General features: G+C 44.4%; 2 protein-coding genes across 6 annotated transcripts in view; both read left to right on the plus strand.

The window, feature by feature from the left end:
* slc4a11 (solute carrier family 4 member 11) overlaps window positions 1-11,373 on the plus strand; it is a 46,253-nt gene extending 34,880 nt beyond the window's left edge. For all 5 annotated transcript variants that reach the window (XM_088433479.1, XM_088433482.1, XM_088433480.1 and 2 more), the window contains 9 exons: window positions 125-257; window positions 340-413; window positions 1,535-1,763; window positions 2,642-2,748; window positions 3,709-3,874; window positions 5,175-5,348; window positions 6,023-6,218; window positions 6,817-6,986; window positions 8,132-11,373. In XM_088433479.1, the coding sequence (XP_088289605.1) occupies window positions 125-257; window positions 340-413; window positions 1,535-1,763; window positions 2,642-2,748; window positions 3,709-3,874; window positions 5,175-5,348; window positions 6,023-6,218; window positions 6,817-6,986; window positions 8,132-8,198 (1,316 nt within the window). In that variant the 3' untranslated portion in view covers window positions 8,199-11,373. The remainder of the gene's footprint in view (window positions 1-124; window positions 258-339; window positions 414-1,534; window positions 1,764-2,641; window positions 2,749-3,708; window positions 3,875-5,174; window positions 5,349-6,022; window positions 6,219-6,816; window positions 6,987-8,131) is intronic.
* Window positions 11,374-12,228: 855 nt separating this feature from the next.
* Window positions 12,229-15,603, plus strand: rpia (ribose 5-phosphate isomerase A (ribose 5-phosphate epimerase)). Its single transcript, XM_088433151.1, has 9 exons — window positions 12,229-12,491; window positions 12,813-12,873; window positions 12,997-13,052; window positions 13,134-13,193; window positions 13,497-13,561; window positions 13,632-13,700; window positions 13,773-13,914; window positions 14,547-14,646; window positions 14,719-15,603. The coding sequence occupies exons 1-9, from the start codon at window positions 12,297-12,299 to the stop codon at window positions 14,814-14,816; spliced, it is 846 nt and encodes a 281-aa protein (XP_088289277.1). The 5' UTR covers window positions 12,229-12,296; the 3' UTR covers window positions 14,817-15,603.
* The last annotated feature ends 30 nt before the right edge of the window (window positions 15,604-15,633 follow it).

Raw genomic sequence — 15,633 nt, forward strand, 5'->3', positions numbered from 1 at the left:
AACCGGAAAAGCGCATCATCGACATCCATATGTCTTTGCAATCAAATATTGGAGATGTGTTGGAAAAGTGTCCTGCTCGCCTAGTCGGGTCTGAAAACAGCAAGATGTGTAATGTACTTGGCAGTGATCCGCGGTATCTGCGACGACTACCAGCTGGACTTCCCAGCCTTCTACGCCTGCATCGGGCTGTGGAATTGCCTTTTCCTCATCCTGGGAGGAGTCTTTAACCTCAGCCTGGTCATGAAGCTCTTCAAAAGGTATTTACACAAAAAAAGACCATTTTAGCATTTTTCTTACAATTTCTATCCATCTTTGTTTTTTTTTCCTCACTATTTGCAGATCGACAGAAGAGGTGATCGCTCTGTTCATCTCCATCGCATTTGTGGTGGACGCCGTCAAAGGAACGGTGAAAAGTGAGTAGCGAATGCTAAGATTAGCGTTCATGCTAATGGAATCGTGCGCCTTGAGTAGACGGCGGTTTAATGGAAATTTCCACATGCTCTTGACGCTAACGTTAGCCTCTGAGTCTTTGCGACAAATCAGATCACGTGCTCCTATGCTAATGCTAACTTCCAAGATGCTAACGCTTTCGTCCATGTTGTCCAGTTGGTGATATTAACGGGTCGGTTACTAAGCGCTGATGCTAGCACTAGCTTGAACATCATTTCAACTAATCAGCTAACGAACGCTGATGCGAACAGTATCGTCTATATCTAAATGAGTCAGTTAACTCATTCAATGCCAGAGACATGTTTTCACGTTTTTTAAGCGTCAGGACTTTCAACCCCAGATATTTAAGTATTAAATTGATACTTAAGGACATTAATGTCCTGATACTTAAGCATTAAATGGATATCTTGGATCGAATGTGCACACTCTTAAAAAACGTGGAAATACTTTCCTGGCATTGAATGAGTTAATTAGCAAATACTAAGGCCAATTTTCATCCCAGACACTTTAGCGAAGTTAGCGAAGAAGTTAGCCGATGATCTCGGACACTAGCGCTAGCTTCCGTGACGTCAGCTAACAGCGCGAAGCTCACGTCAGATCCAGAAGCTTGAACGTCAGCATGTGGCCAACCTGATTATTTTTGCTTTGCTGTTAAATAGAAAGATCTGATTGGTTCAGGGATTTTTCTGACGCCCGCCAGCGCGCTAACAAGTAATGCGTTGCAGTATTTTAAAAAGGAAAGGCGAGTAAAAACGCCGAGACCTCAGTTGGCGGGGTTGGGCTATCCTAAATGTCTCGCTGCCCGTCGCGGCCCCTTATGAATATTTGACGCCATTTTAATTTCCTCAAATGGAGATCTTGTTAGCCGGTCTATCATTAGCATAACATTAACCTCCTACGCCGCTAATGCTAATTCATCCTGCATTTTGATATATCCGTAACGTTGATGAACGAGCACCATCTTTTTAGTAATCAGTCGCGACAGGGCGGCGTCCATTCGCTTGATGGATCGGCGACATTAGGACGCCGCTTGGAGAATATTCCTAGCGGGAACAATGAAAGCTGGATCCCGCCCTCCTTCCAGTCTTCCAGAGGTACTACCACCCTCCCACGCTGGGCAACGCCAACGCCACCAACGCGCCGGCCCGCGGCGTCGGGATGGGGGGCAACGGGAGCGAGTCGGGCGTGGCCTCGGTGCTGCAGGTCCTACCCGGCACGCTGATCAACTGCACGCGAGAGCGACCCGTCTTGTGCCTGCTGCTTATGATGGGCACCCTGTGGATGGGCTACACGCTCTACCAATTCAGGAGGAGGTATGTGCCTGCGCGCGCTCCGCCGACGGCGTGGTCCAGATGCATTTTTAATTTTTAGAGTCAGCACTGACGCCCGTTTTAACAACCGACTGTTGGGATTGCCCAAAAAACGGGGAATTAAAATAGCCCGATTCCCTAATTAACGATGTTTTTTATTGTTTTTAATACATTCAAGCCCAGCAGTACTTTGTTTTGCAGGTAGTGTATGCGACAGATGAAATTTAGACACATTTAGAAATATGTGAATGAAACTGTCTTCTATAGTTGTAGGGCAGGGCGTTATAAATGAGAACATACACCACTTGAGTGTCATGTATTGCATGATAATGCCATCCAGTGGACGTGATTGTGAATTGCACTCTGGTCCCCTGTATTAACCAAGATGGTGTATTACAGACCAGGTTTGTTTTCGTGTTACACTTGTATGACTGTGTTGTGTTTCAATTGCAGTGTAACTGCAAAACCGCAGACTTTAAGTACTAAAACGGAAAAAACAGTGTAAGTGCAGACAAAAGTAGACAGCTCCTGACGAATGACGAGTAGAAAAAAAGTCAAATGTCGCCCTCTAGTGGTGGCGGAAAGAAATACACAGCCGTACCGACCGGCGATTACGAATTAATCTGGCTTGAAAAAAAATGATGTTGAGTGGGCTGGGCAAAAAAAATGTAAGTTGCCCACCAGGTATGAAAATGATCTGTAAAATAACATCGGATCGATCATATTAAAAGTATGTAACGATACTGTTGCTTCATGTATTTTTTTTCCGCATCCTCTTGCATTTGACACCATTTTTAAAAAGCGTTCAAATGAGCCAGACAATTCGGCGGATCGACTAGTCGGGTCTGATGGGCGCGGTGTCTTTGCGTGTGTGTCGCCAGTCCCTTCCTGCACGCCAAAGTGAGGGAGGTGTTGTCCGACTGCGCTCTGCCCATCTCCGTCCTCCTCTTCTCCTTCATCGGATCCTACCTGTTTAGCGACATCGAGCGTGAGTATCGCGCCGCGCAAATTTGGACTTCCTTGTCCGGCTGGCCAGAAAATTGCTTCGCTTTCCCTTCAGTTGATTTCATTTTATTTGATTGTTTTTTTACATCAAGCAACTTAACTGTCAGTAAATGTGTTTTTCCAAAAATCGCGTACGTGATATTGTATGATTGTTTTTTATAACATACAACCCTATCAACATAAAATCAAATTTAAAACATTTAAAACAAGACTTTTTAGCTCAAATATTGACTTTTCGGGTAAAAAAAAAAAAAAAAAGTATCGTATTTTACTGTCACTAGCTAAAACTGTAAAACGAAACAAAGTACAAGTCGAATCAGATGGAACATGGACACGCTTGAATGCTAGCTTAGCATTTTGTAGCGCACGCTGTTGTTTTGAGACGCGTTCAAGCGCACGCAAACAAACGTTTAGCGTAGAACAAAAGTGGGGAGCGCGCGCGCGCGTACGATAATTGGGGCACGTCGGGCCCAGGGAATTGAACGCCCATACCTGCCATCTATCTCCCTTATTATTATTCATGTATGTTTTGAAAATGTTTGTTGCGAGAATGTTTTTTTCATGGACGAGAAGCGGCGGCGGCGGCGGCGGCGTCTGCCGCGTTCCGGGGGGAACACCTCAAGGCCTCGCTGCCCTACAAAGCGCAACCTTCGCTCTACGTGGCGCAAAACGAAAAACACAAAAACATGTTTTCGTTTTTCTTTTTACCGGCCCTCCTCAAGGTCCTTCGCCTATTTCAAACAAGTTTTTTCTCGATGAATGCGGCTATTTGGAGAATTTTTATTTATTTTTTTGCTCCAAAAGAAAACGCTGGAAGAAAAAAACTAATCTGGTTTAATTTTCTATACTTTTATGACCTTTTCTTTACTAAATGTAGAAAAAAAAGTCCGTTGTTGTTCGGTTCTGATGTTGTCCTATCTGTTCTTTGCAATTTTCTTTGCAGTTCCAGTATTCAAAGTGCACAACAAGCCGGCGTTCAGCGTGGCGCCGCTGGAGCGTCTGACGGCCCTGAACGTGCTGAGCGCCATGTGCCTCGGCTTCCTGCTCGCCCTGCTCATCTTCATCGACCAGAACATCGTCGTCTCGCTCACCAACGCGCCCGAGAACAGGTGGGGAAAAAAAAACACGCGCAAAAAAACCCTTTTGTTCGCCAAAAAGCCGGAATGGCTTACGCTCGTCACTTGTCCGTAAGTGATTGCTACGTTGATGTCTGTCAAAGGGCCCCAAATAACAAAAAGATAGAACCCTGACAAAATAAAAGCTGCATTAAAATTTTGACGCAACAGAATCGGCACTGAGACGCGCACAAAATCCGAGTCCGTTGTTCGCAAAAAGCTGTTTGAAACGACTTTTTTCGCTATAATGGAACAAAACAGGAAGTAGACATCTACCAAAATAAAAGAGCCCTTTAGTGAAGCAAAGCCAGAAGTTACTCAGGTCTTGAATCCAATTCATTTGTTCGCAAAAGGTGAATGCATTCGTGTTTTTCTAGGAATAATAATAGAATTCGCAAAACTGTCTCTGGAATTTTCGCGCGCCTCATGACGCAAAGCTCGGGAAAAAATACACAGACTGAGCACCGACCCAAACGGGTTTACGTCCCTCCCCCGATCGGGGTCGCTGCCGACCGTCCTTCTCGGCCGGCGTGTTTTTACGAGGCCTCGCGCCGTAAAGCGCGCGCCGAAGCTCGCCGCTACGTATTAATAATAATAGCGGTAATGCTAATAATTGTAGCGCGGTTGCCTTTGCCCGCTTGAAAAGCCGGCAAGGACCTTTGGGGATTTCCGCCGCATCACCTCGTTGGCGACAAGTGAGCCACAAAAGTTGACATCTGAGTCAAGAAGCCTCGCAGCCAAAACAGGAAGTCTTAGCTTTTTTTTTTTCGTCCGTCCGTCATGATAACAAGGGCGCTTCCTCATCTCCTCCGTTTACTACACCGCCGAGGAATCGCAAGTCAGAAATGAACAACAATAAATCTCATCGACGAGCCTTGACCGACAAGGCAGCGTGGCGGCCATTTTGTTTTTGAGCAATTTTAGCCATTTTTAGACCCTTCTTTAGCCAAACACTAAAAAAATCTATAATATAACGAACCAGGAAGAAGAAATCTACAATTTGCAATTTCGTCCCATCTTTATTCTGATGATTATTTTTTCTCCGTAACTGATTGAAACATGCACGAAATAATCATCTGTAATCAATAATGATGATAATGATGACGCTAAATAAATAAAATGCTCCGTAGCACGTCGGAGAGAAAGGACAAGCTTGGGGCCCAAGCGAAGACGCGAAAGCCTTCCAAAAAGTGGGGGCTGCCGTGGAGAGAAATGGCATTCGAGCGTATTTGTTGAGGCGCCGGTCGTTGTTTTTTTTGTTTGTTTGTTTGTTTTTTGCGGCGCTGGCTGGCAGGCTGCTGAAGGGCACGGCGTACCACTGGGACCTGATGCTGTCAGGCCTGATCAACATCCTCATGTCGGTTCTGGGGCTGCCCTGGATGCACGCCGCCTTCCCGCACTCCACGCTGCACGTGCGCCAGCTGGCCTTCGTGGAGCAGCGCGTGGAGGGAGGACACCTCTACGAGACGTGAGTGCCCTAACCCTAAAAACGCCCTTCCATTCTAAGAGCTTAATGTCCTACTGCCTGTGTCAAAATATTTACTTGGGTTTTTTGAGGTGAAATCCAAGCGCATGGAATCGTGCTGGTTTCCGTTTTTCGTAACGGGGGGGGTATCGGTTATCGCTTTGATGTAAGTTCACCACGAAAAGCATGTATCGTTCCCGCTGATATCCTTCCAGATATCAGTGTCATTATGATGGACTGCATTATAGGTATCACAAAGGAAAAATAGTATTTAACAATTTGTTGATAGATAGATAGACAGATAGATAGATAGATAGATAGATAGACAGACAGACAGACAGACAGACAGACAGACAGACAGACAGACAGACAGACAGACAGACAGACAGACAGATCTAACAGCCTGTTAATACTCGATCTAGATAGATACTGATAGCTTTTGATGTATCAAAATTTCACTTACCACAAAGACAAAAAAGATGCGTCTTAAAAAAGATACGAGGATTCGCCGACGTCAATCCGCCGCAGCATAGACCTACTCCACGTCCTACTCCGGGTATCGGCAGTCCCTACGAGTACCCGATAGGTTCAGAACAGACCGGTATCGGCCTGATAGCAATATTTGTGGGAAGTTAAGAAACGATATGGGCGGGCGATTGAGTTTTGTTTTTGTTCAGTATCGTGCAGGTGAAGGAGACGCGCGTGACCTCGCTGGCCGCCAACGTCTTCATCGGCGCGTCGGTCTTCCTGCTGCCGCTGCCGCTGCAGTGGATCCCCAAGCCCGTCCTGTACGGCCTCTTCCTCTACATCGCGCTCACCTCCATCGACGGCAACCAGATGTGCGACCGCATGGCCCTGCTGCTCAAGGAGCAGGTGAAGCCCCGCGCCGGCCGCCTGCGTCAAAGGCCCCTTTCGTGCCATCCGGTAGCGGGGTGAAAGAAAAAGTCGGCAAAAAGTGTGACGGCGGACTCTTTCGCTGCTTCGCGCAATTCTTTCCACATGGTCCAGTGATATTTTTCAAAAACGGCTGCGTGAAAGGGGTCTTAACACCCCTTTCTTGCCGTCAATCAAGTAGGAGAGAAAAAGCGAAAGCTTATTTTACACCTGTTCTCCGGCCTCACACACTTCTTTGAACATAGTGATATCTTCAAAAATGGCTGTGTGAAAGGGGCCTTTGCACCCTTTTTAGTTGTTTGCCTATTGATAAAGTTGTCAAATATGTCTCTCGCTTTCATCACTTAGTTCTGTTGGACCCTTTCACGCAATCCAGTGACATGGGGAAAAATTTAGCAGTGTGAAAGGGTACTCTGCACCTTTTTTCCATCTTCATTCAATGGCACAATGGCAAAGTGTCATCTTTTTGATGTGGATTCATACGTTGTTTCCTGGAGTTGTTCCTCTCGCGACAGCTGGAGGAAGACAACCGAAGGGAATTTCTTCCTGACGTTTTGTTTTTTTTTTCCTTTTGCAGACGTCGTACCCGCCCACCCACTACATCCGCAAAGTGCCCCAGAGGAAGATCCACTATTTCACCTTCCTGCAGATGATGCAGCTGCTGGTGCTGTGCACGTTCGGCATGTACCCCATCCCCTACATGAAGATGATCTTCCCCTTGGTCATGATCCTGCTCATCCCCATCAGGTGAAGCCCTGGCACCCTCAAACCAAATTGGAGGGAACTTTTAAAAAGTTCTCACCGCATACTTGTATTTTTAAACGAGGTCAATTTTTCTAACATGACTGATAAAAACGTGATTAGAAAGACTTTAAATTGATTAAAATTAGTCAAAAATATTATTTTAAATTCAATTAATCATTAAGATGTATAATGTTTATAAATATACGGATAGATAAGTAAATTAATAATACAACGAATGATTCAAGCGTGCACAAAATACAGATGATCACACAACTAAATACACTACCAGCAAAAAAAAACTAAAAATAAGTACACATAAATTAAAAAAAAAGGTCAAACAAATATATCCACGCAATAAGTCACAATGACAACGACCATATTTTTCTCAACGTCTGTTGAAAATTTGTGTTTTTGTCAACTTGCGTTAGGTGTCCCAATACTTTTGCACCAAAGTACATACCTTTACAACAACCAGCAAAACAAAACAAAACAACACAAGTGGAGCTCCTCCACCCTCACAACTTTTGATTTATTCATTTTTGGGGTTCTTTGATTTGAGTCCATTTTGTTGGAAGACGCTCACATGAAAGCTAGCAGATGTTAGCTCTGCATTATATATGATTATCTATAGAGTAGGCTACTCTTATATGCACACGAGGCTTCGTGCACTCGCTGGTGCGCTTGCCCTCAATAAGACATGAACATTTGCACTTCAAAGTACGCGCACACGCTGCCAACACTGCTCACTTTTCAGAAGGTCATACCAAAATTGTTAAAAAATTCACAGAAAACTACCGTGGTCTTGAAGTGCACAAAAGCAAAAAAGCAAGCAAACAAAAAAGGTAAACAAGAAAAAAGGAGCGCAAGAAAAAAATACAGGGGAAAAAAGGAGCACTCAACAAAAAGGGAGCACACAAGTAAAAATAGCACATAAAAAACACAAAAGTACACGTGAAAAAGGAACACAGAAAAAAAGCACACAAGGAAAAAGCAAACAAGAAAAAAGGAGCATTGAAGAAAAAGGAGCGCAAGAAAAAAGCACACAAAAAAAGAAAAGTGATTGGTCAGTACCCGAGCGTTCCTCTCGGTGTTCCTATACTTTTGTCCTTTCCTATGTATGATGTTTGTGTATGCGTGTGTGTGTGTAGGAACAGGGTGCTTCCTCACATCATTGAGGCCAAATACTTGGACATCATGGATGCCCAGCACATGTAGCCGCCCAGGACCAAACCGGTGCCGGATGCAATGCGACAGCTGCAAAGGGGCCAAGGCAAAAGTTGTATGTTTTGGGGTTTTTTTTTTGTTTTTTTTTGAACGCCAAACTTCAAAGAAGGACCGGAAAATGCGCACGGCGAACAATTCCACAAGTCCCCGGATGCTTAGTCCCCGTGTGCGCGCGGAGTACTCGAACTACTCGCTGATGCCGTGTAAGTGACAAACTTCCTTTCGGAGACGATGTCGCGGCACGACCCCCTTTTTCACACCCGTGTTTTTTGACACCGTGCTGGTACTGGTGGTGTTTGGTCCACGTGACGTGTACTTACACTGTGTTGATGACTAGTTGAATACTAGCTCCAAAAAAAAAAAAAAAAAGGTAACGTGGACGTGTTTTTGTTCCTCTTCTTTCAAGCATTCCCTTTAACGTTCCATTAGAGGGGGGCGTGGCTTGGCGTCACTGCGGGTTTTCTAGCCTTTACGAGGTCCTTGTCGTGTCCCCTCAAAGACGGACATCTTGGCGTAAAAATTGGCAGTTTTGTTCGCAAGGATGACACAAACTGTGTCAAGGATCTCAGAAGGGCTAGTGAGCTAATCCTGTCCTAATCTCAACCTTACCCCTAGCTGTCCTGTCCCCAAAACCTCCTTGAAAATGCCCATTTCACGCAAATTCAACTTTCAGGAGTTTTTAGTCGCGGTAAAATGTTGATTTCTCACCTACAAAGTACTTTCTTTTCTTACTTTCTGAGTTTTTCGAAAACGAGCAGGTCCTCAATTTGTGATGTCATTAATTGAGTACCGCCCCCTAACCCAGGCCCACGATCTCCTCGCTCTGAACAGTGCGATAGGACGACGTCATGAAAGGCAGCCACCCGGTTCGAAATACAACCACGAAAATAAGTCATATTTTAAAAGAAATCGATGTAACATCTAATCGTATTCCCGCCAATGCAAAACTAGCATGATACAGAGCCTTTAATGAATCAAACTTTGCCCAGACTAAAACCCAAATAAACATCTAACTTTGGGAGAATTGTTTTTCTGATAGGTGAACAGTACCTGTTTTTTTTTTTTTATCCTGATGGTTGGGGATCCAATCAGGGAGAAGCATTTGGATGGGGAAGTAAAGCTTTACAACCTGCTCCAAACAATTCCGCTGACGTCGTCCGAGCAGGTCGAGCGTGAGCTCATTTTTGGGGGCAATTTAAAGAACCTGAGTCACAGTAGGTTCCACGACCCTACCGCTTTGGGTCCCAAACCTCCTTACTCTTGCTGTCTGGTCCAGAACCATAACTCTGTCCTCAAACTCGTCATGCTCTGTCCCTGACTACCGTACGCAGTATCCACCATCCCTTCCCGTCCTGTTCCAACTTCCTAATTCTTCCTGTCCTTTCCCTAATCATGTCGGCTAACGCTTCCTGTCTTGACCCCTTCCTTTAACGCTCACAGTCCTGCCCCGACCCCCTAACCCCTCTTTTTGTCCTGTCTTGTCTCCAATCATAGCTCTATCTGCCAACACATCCTGCCCTCCCCCTATTCTTCCCATCCTGTCCAACACACCTGAACTCATTCCACCAATTCTTCCCGTCCTGTCCGTAACCATGTCTGCTACCACTTCCTGTCTTTTCTCTTTCCTTTAACCCTTACAGTCTTGACCAAACGCCCTAACCTCTATTCACTAACACTTACTGTCCTGTCCCTATCGCTTAATTCTCCCAATCCTGTCCAACACACCTCAACCCTATCCACTAAACCAACCTGTCCTGTTCCAACTTCCTAATTCTATCCGCTAACCCTTCCTGTCCTCTCTCTGTCCTCTCTCTGAGCCGCTAAGACTTCCTGTCCTGCCCCGTCCCTCAACGTAACACCTCCTGTCCTGTCCTAACCACCTAAGCCCTCTTCTAACCTTGGCTTGTCACATAGCTCTTCTGAAAGCGTCCTATCCCTAACCCCCATCCCCTGTCCTGTTCTTAACCGCCATCCTTTCATCTGTCCTGTCCTGCTAGCCCGTCCTGTTCTGTACTAGTAAGCCCCAAGGCCGACTCTCAACCCCAACCCGTCCAGTCCTATTCCCAACCCCCCTTACCCCAACCCTAAAATTTTATGGGGAAGGGAAATCCAAACCTATATTACGCTATATATATTGTGTGTAATTATTTAGAAAGGCAGCACAAACCAAAACATGTAGTTTGACGACAACTGTCAATATATTGTTGCATTTAAAAAAAAAAGCTTTGAATATTTATTTACCTTTTTGTTTCGTTTTGAAAGAAATGCTTCTATCGCGTGCTTTGCATTGCTCATCATTTCTTGTGTTGGTAATATTTGTCGGCCATTTTGGCATCGGTTTGATGTTTACATGTAAGAGTTCCGCATTCCACCCTTTCGAGTTGTTCTGGAAGGTGACATTTTTTTTTTTTTGTGAAGGTCACGTAATAGCCCCCCACCTTCGGATTAATTTTTCGCCAATCCAGACGGTCCTCGAATGCATCACGTGACAATTCAGCAATACTGTGTATAAAAAAAAATCATAAAAAAAAAGCTCAGTGAGCTCTATTTTTTGAAGAAGAAGAAAAAAAAGCTCCCCTCGTACCGTCAGCTTTGTTGGACCACGCGGGAAAAGTCCTAAGCCGACGTGGAGACATTTGCATAATCCTCGGAATGATCCTCGCAGGAAGAAAGAGGAAAACGAGGAGTCACATGTACTCGGACAAACTTTGCATCATCCCAAAAGTCTTTTGCATTCTTGATTTACACTCTCAAGTCTTTTATGGTGGATTTCTTGGTTCCTCTGTGCCCAACTTTTGTTTTTCCCTGACAATCTGGGAACTGTTTTTTTCTTTTCTTTTCTTGTTATAGCCTACTTTTCTAACCATGAATGTAAGATGTATGCTAGTTTGTTTATATATATATATATATATATATATATATATATATATATATATATAAATATATATATATATTAGTGTGTGTGGCTGTGTCATTGAGTCATTTTTCTGTTGTGGGAAAAGATCAGCTATATTTGTAAGCTGGAATATGATGTAAAAAAACTTACAGGAATGTGTTGTTTTATTACATAGTATATAAAAGAAATATATAAATATATATATATATACCTTACACTGAAAAAAGAGACTATCTCAAGCTGTTTGCCAAATAAAAAGTAGTAATGTTGGTTTTGTTCTTTGTTGTGGGTGAAAATGCTAACGCCATGCTCATTTGCCAACGCTTCACATCCGTTTTGCTTTATTGTCATATTTATCTAATATATATTTATCTAATGAGTCGATATACTTGGGAAAAAAATCAAAGTGTCTGGCTAGCCACCAGAGGGTCCAAAGAAGTCTGGTGAATTAAGCAAGGATGAATGAATGAAGTACTCAAGTAATCCATGATTTTATGTACTCAAGCCATTATGTAATCTTTATGTTATGAGGAACCTAAAACAGTCTTTGAGGAATAACAGCTCACTTTACAATTCTTCATTTTTCAAACTGTCCTCTTGCGCCACCCTCAGGCCATTAGCGTCGCCCTATAGTAGACCCGATTGTGTGTGTTTTGGGGGGTGTATTCAGTCAAGGCTATGTTTTCTTTTTTTTAATTTTCCTTCGAACAAAAAATACGAGTGCTTGGCTTCGCTTTGTCACACATCGATTTAGATTTATCAGATGACGTTACATAATAAGGAGTGACAAGAAATTGATACGCATTATGAACCGGAAATGTCATTCACGGCAACTTGACATCGTCCCAATCGATATCATTCGTCTCGTGATAGCCTTAAAAACGTTAGAAATGGATTTCCGTTCTATGTCTGGTCGTAAAAATAAAGTTGTTAAAAGTTCAAAATTGTGTTCCTTTTTACCTGAACGTATTCGTTTAAAACGATTTTTTGATTTGTTTTATTTTTAATCTAGTTTCTCCCGCATGTTTTAGTGGTTTCTAGATGAGCGTTATTGATTCATTATGAAATAACGAATAAAAGAAATATCGCGTTGTCTTAGCGACCGGAAGTGAGCACACAGCCGAAGCTCAAATCCGGAAATGGCGCGTGCACTGCTGGTAGTGAGCGAAGGGGGACTTTAATGGGCCGGACCGATGACATTTCGGGGTTGGGTCGTCTTCTTAAAACCCCCGCCTGCTTCCCGCCTCCTATTATCGTCCGCGTCCCGTCGTCGTCCGCTAACTCCGCCTGTCCTCGCCTTCGGTCCCAAGACGAGCACGTGTGTTGTTAGCATGGCGGAGGAAGCCAAGAAACAAGCCGCTTACACTGCGGTAGACAACCACGTACAGGTATGGACTTTTTACTTTTCTTTTTTTTTTTTTTTTGCAGGGGGGGGGGGATTTTGTAGTCTACGAATGATTGCTAGGCAATGCTAGGAAAGTTAGCTAGCAAGGCAAACGTCTTGTCCAATCAGATTTTAGCCCTTTTGTTTTTATGTTCATTTAATGTGCAACGCAGCTGAAATTAAAGATGTGCATGGTAGATTGCTAGAAAAAGTCTCCACACCCATCTGAAAAAATCACACTTTTTGGACATGCAAATCCAAAACACTTCAAATCCATGCTCGTTTGTTTAATGAGGTTTCTTTCGAAATTGTTTGTGTGTCACAGAATAATCAAGTGGTTGGGGTCGGCAGCGGCTCGACCATCGTCTATGCAGTGGACAGACTCGGTTAGTGACATCACGATGACACTAAAAATAAGGAATAATAAACGATAATAAACATGACCGCCTGCTGCTCGGGCCGAATCGGAATCGTTTTTCCGACGACTTGCGAATTGTTTGTTTTTCTAGCGGAGAGAGTGCGTCAGGAGAAGCTGAATGTCATCTGCGTACCTACCTCTTTCCAGGTTGACTTTTTTTGCGCGCATCGTATAGCGCGTTTATCGATATAATAGATAAATGAAGTGTCCGTTTTTGTTCTACTTCAGGCCCGTCAGCTGATTCTGCAGCACGGACTGATGCTGTCGGATCTGGACCGACATCCTGAGGTACGACTAGCACCGTTTTGCACTACAACGCAATCTGGCGAGATACTGTTCATGTTCCATTTCATTTACTTTCATTTTGAAAAGAAATCAGATTCTTCCTTTCACTGCATTAAGAAGCATTAAATTGAATTTGCCGATACATGCGGAAACTCTTAAACTCTCAATTTCGGTATGTTCCCCCGGAATGTTAGTATGCGCCGCGGGCCCCAAAATGGTGGATTTTGGGCCACAAATGGCCGCCAGGCCATAGTTTGGACATGGCCTTTCTTTCTTAAGTTGTTTTTTTTTCTGGATTTGGACTAGCTGGACGTGGCCATCGACGGGGCGGACGAGGCGGACGCCCATCTGACTCTGATCAAAGGCGGAGGGTGAGTGGACACCACAACGCCGCTTTACCTCTCCCCCCGGCCCGCCGTATTCACGCCGGCCGTTTGTCAGCGGCTGCTTGACTCAGGAGAAGATCGTGGCCGGCTGCGCGCGACATTTCGTCGTCATCGCGGACTACAGGTTTGCCTCGGCCGCGACGACGCCGCCCGGATGCGAAAGCGTTCTCAAAATGGCCGCCGCCCGGCTTCTCAGGAAGGACTCCAAAGCTCTGGGCCAGCAGTGGAAAAAGGGCGTTCCCGTCGAGGTGGTCCCCATGGCCTACGTCCCCGTCTCCAGGAAGATCGCCCGGCTTTTCGGCGGGGAGGTCAACTTGCGGATGGCCGTCAGTAAAGCCGTAAGGATTTGCAAAGAAGTTTTTTTTCTCCTCTATTCCTGGTTGTTCTTTCGTCCGGCAAATAGGGAAAAAAACGAATCAAGTAGATTAAATTGAATTTCTAGATTCTTGGGTGGAAATAAACATAAATGGATGTCCCTTGGGCGGCCCTTCAAACAAGTGTTGACACCCCTGACTTAAACAGTTTGTAAATGAACGGAAGCAAACAACATGAATATAGTGAACGTCGCGGCACACGGAGGACAAGATGGCGCCTGCTTTATCTGTGACTAGTATCGACAGCATTCAAATACTAGTCGATACATTGAATCGAGGCGGTTACTGGTCGTTGCCCGCCCTTAAAGCGACAATGTGTAATATTTTGACCAGTTTTCATGAAAAGTTTTATAAATTTGAAAAACTTGCAAAAAACGTGTTCTTAACAGTATGTTTGAAATATAACGGTAGGTCTAGTTATCATAAAATATTACAAGGGGGGTGGCACTCCTCCGGAAGCTGCCGTGTTTGTTCTAGCTACGGACAACGATAAATGCAGCACTTGCAGTACCTCCGGCTGTCCGTAATGAAAAACGCTAAACAAAAGTATCGGGACGTCCAGCAGAAGCGCCACGCGTCTGTTTTGTGGGCGCCAGGGTCCTGTGGTGACGGACAACGGCAACTTCATCCTGGACTGGAAGTTTGAGCGCGCTCACTGTTGGAAGGACGTCAACCAAGCCATCAAGATGATTCCAGGTAAGGGCGGGAAAAGCCCGCGAGAACATCTCCAACTCGCAAGCGCATGATGTCATTCGTTTGTTTACTCAGGGGTGGTGGAGACGGGACTGTTTGTGGGCATGGCGGAGTGCGCCTACTTCGGCATGGAGGACGGCCTGGTGAAGGTACGCCACGCCGCCGCCGACTGACAAGCGCGACTCGTCTGGCCGCGGCTCACCCGAACCCCATCGGACTCGGACCCGTGCCTCTTGATGGGCAGAATTGAAGCCAGGAATAAGATTAATTGATTGAATCCATGACACAATTTGGGCCATATCATATCTATGCTTGCATTTTCCACGATGCGCCTTTTACAATTCCTCCTCGCATATTTTGCAGAGTAAAAATGTAAAAATATAATCAAATACTTATTTTGTCCCTTACACCAATGGTTATCAATGGGGTCACTATAACACAATTTACTTTGTGATCCAGTTCATTTGCTCTCAATTTGAAAAGAAAACTGGACTGTTCCTGTTACAGCATTAAAAAGCAATATATTGGATTTACCTGCAGAAAGCTTACTAGAATCTCACATACCCTGTTTTCAAAACCACTGCCTGAAGGCATAAAATGATAAAGATTACAGACAATATTTGCAAAATATGCCTGATTGTGCCTTGACAAATTAGCTACTGTTGTATTTAGAAGGAAGTTAAATGAAGATGCTGGGATGTCATCATACACAAAACAACTTCCCGTGTCCCCACTTTTCACCCCGCCCCCATAATGCCCCCTCTTCCCTTTTTTTTGTGCCGGTGCCATATCATAACATCCGTCTGCGTCTATGTTTTGCACCCACTTTTTAATAATTATGACTGTGACTAATGATTTGGACTTTTTTGTTTTTTTTCTATTGTAAGAATACATGACCAAAATCATGCATGTGCCTGCTGTTAACTTTTTTTTAAAATAAACTCAATCATGATTTTAAAATTGAGTTGATTATTTGAGAAAAAAGCCCAC

Source organism: Hippichthys cyanospilos, chromosome 14 (genome assembly GCF_059441005.1).
Source record: "Hippichthys cyanospilos isolate Australia breed blue-spotted pipefish chromosome 14, RoL_Hcya_1.0, whole genome shotgun sequence".
Taxonomy (NCBI): domain Eukaryota; kingdom Metazoa; phylum Chordata; class Actinopteri; order Syngnathiformes; family Syngnathidae; genus Hippichthys; species Hippichthys cyanospilos.

Coding starts and splice junctions, on each gene's coding strand:
- rpia (XM_088433151.1), top strand. CDS start 12,297: ATGACATTTCGGGGTTGGGTCGTCTTCTTAAAACCCCCGCCTGCTTCC. Junction 13,053..13,133: donor GCGTACCTACCTCTTTCCAG/GTTGACTTTTTT, acceptor GTTCTACTTCAG/GCCCGTCAGCTGATTCTGCA. Junction 13,701..13,772: donor GTCGTCATCGCGGACTACAG/GTTTGCCTCGGC, acceptor CCGGCTTCTCAG/GAAGGACTCCAAAGCTCTGG.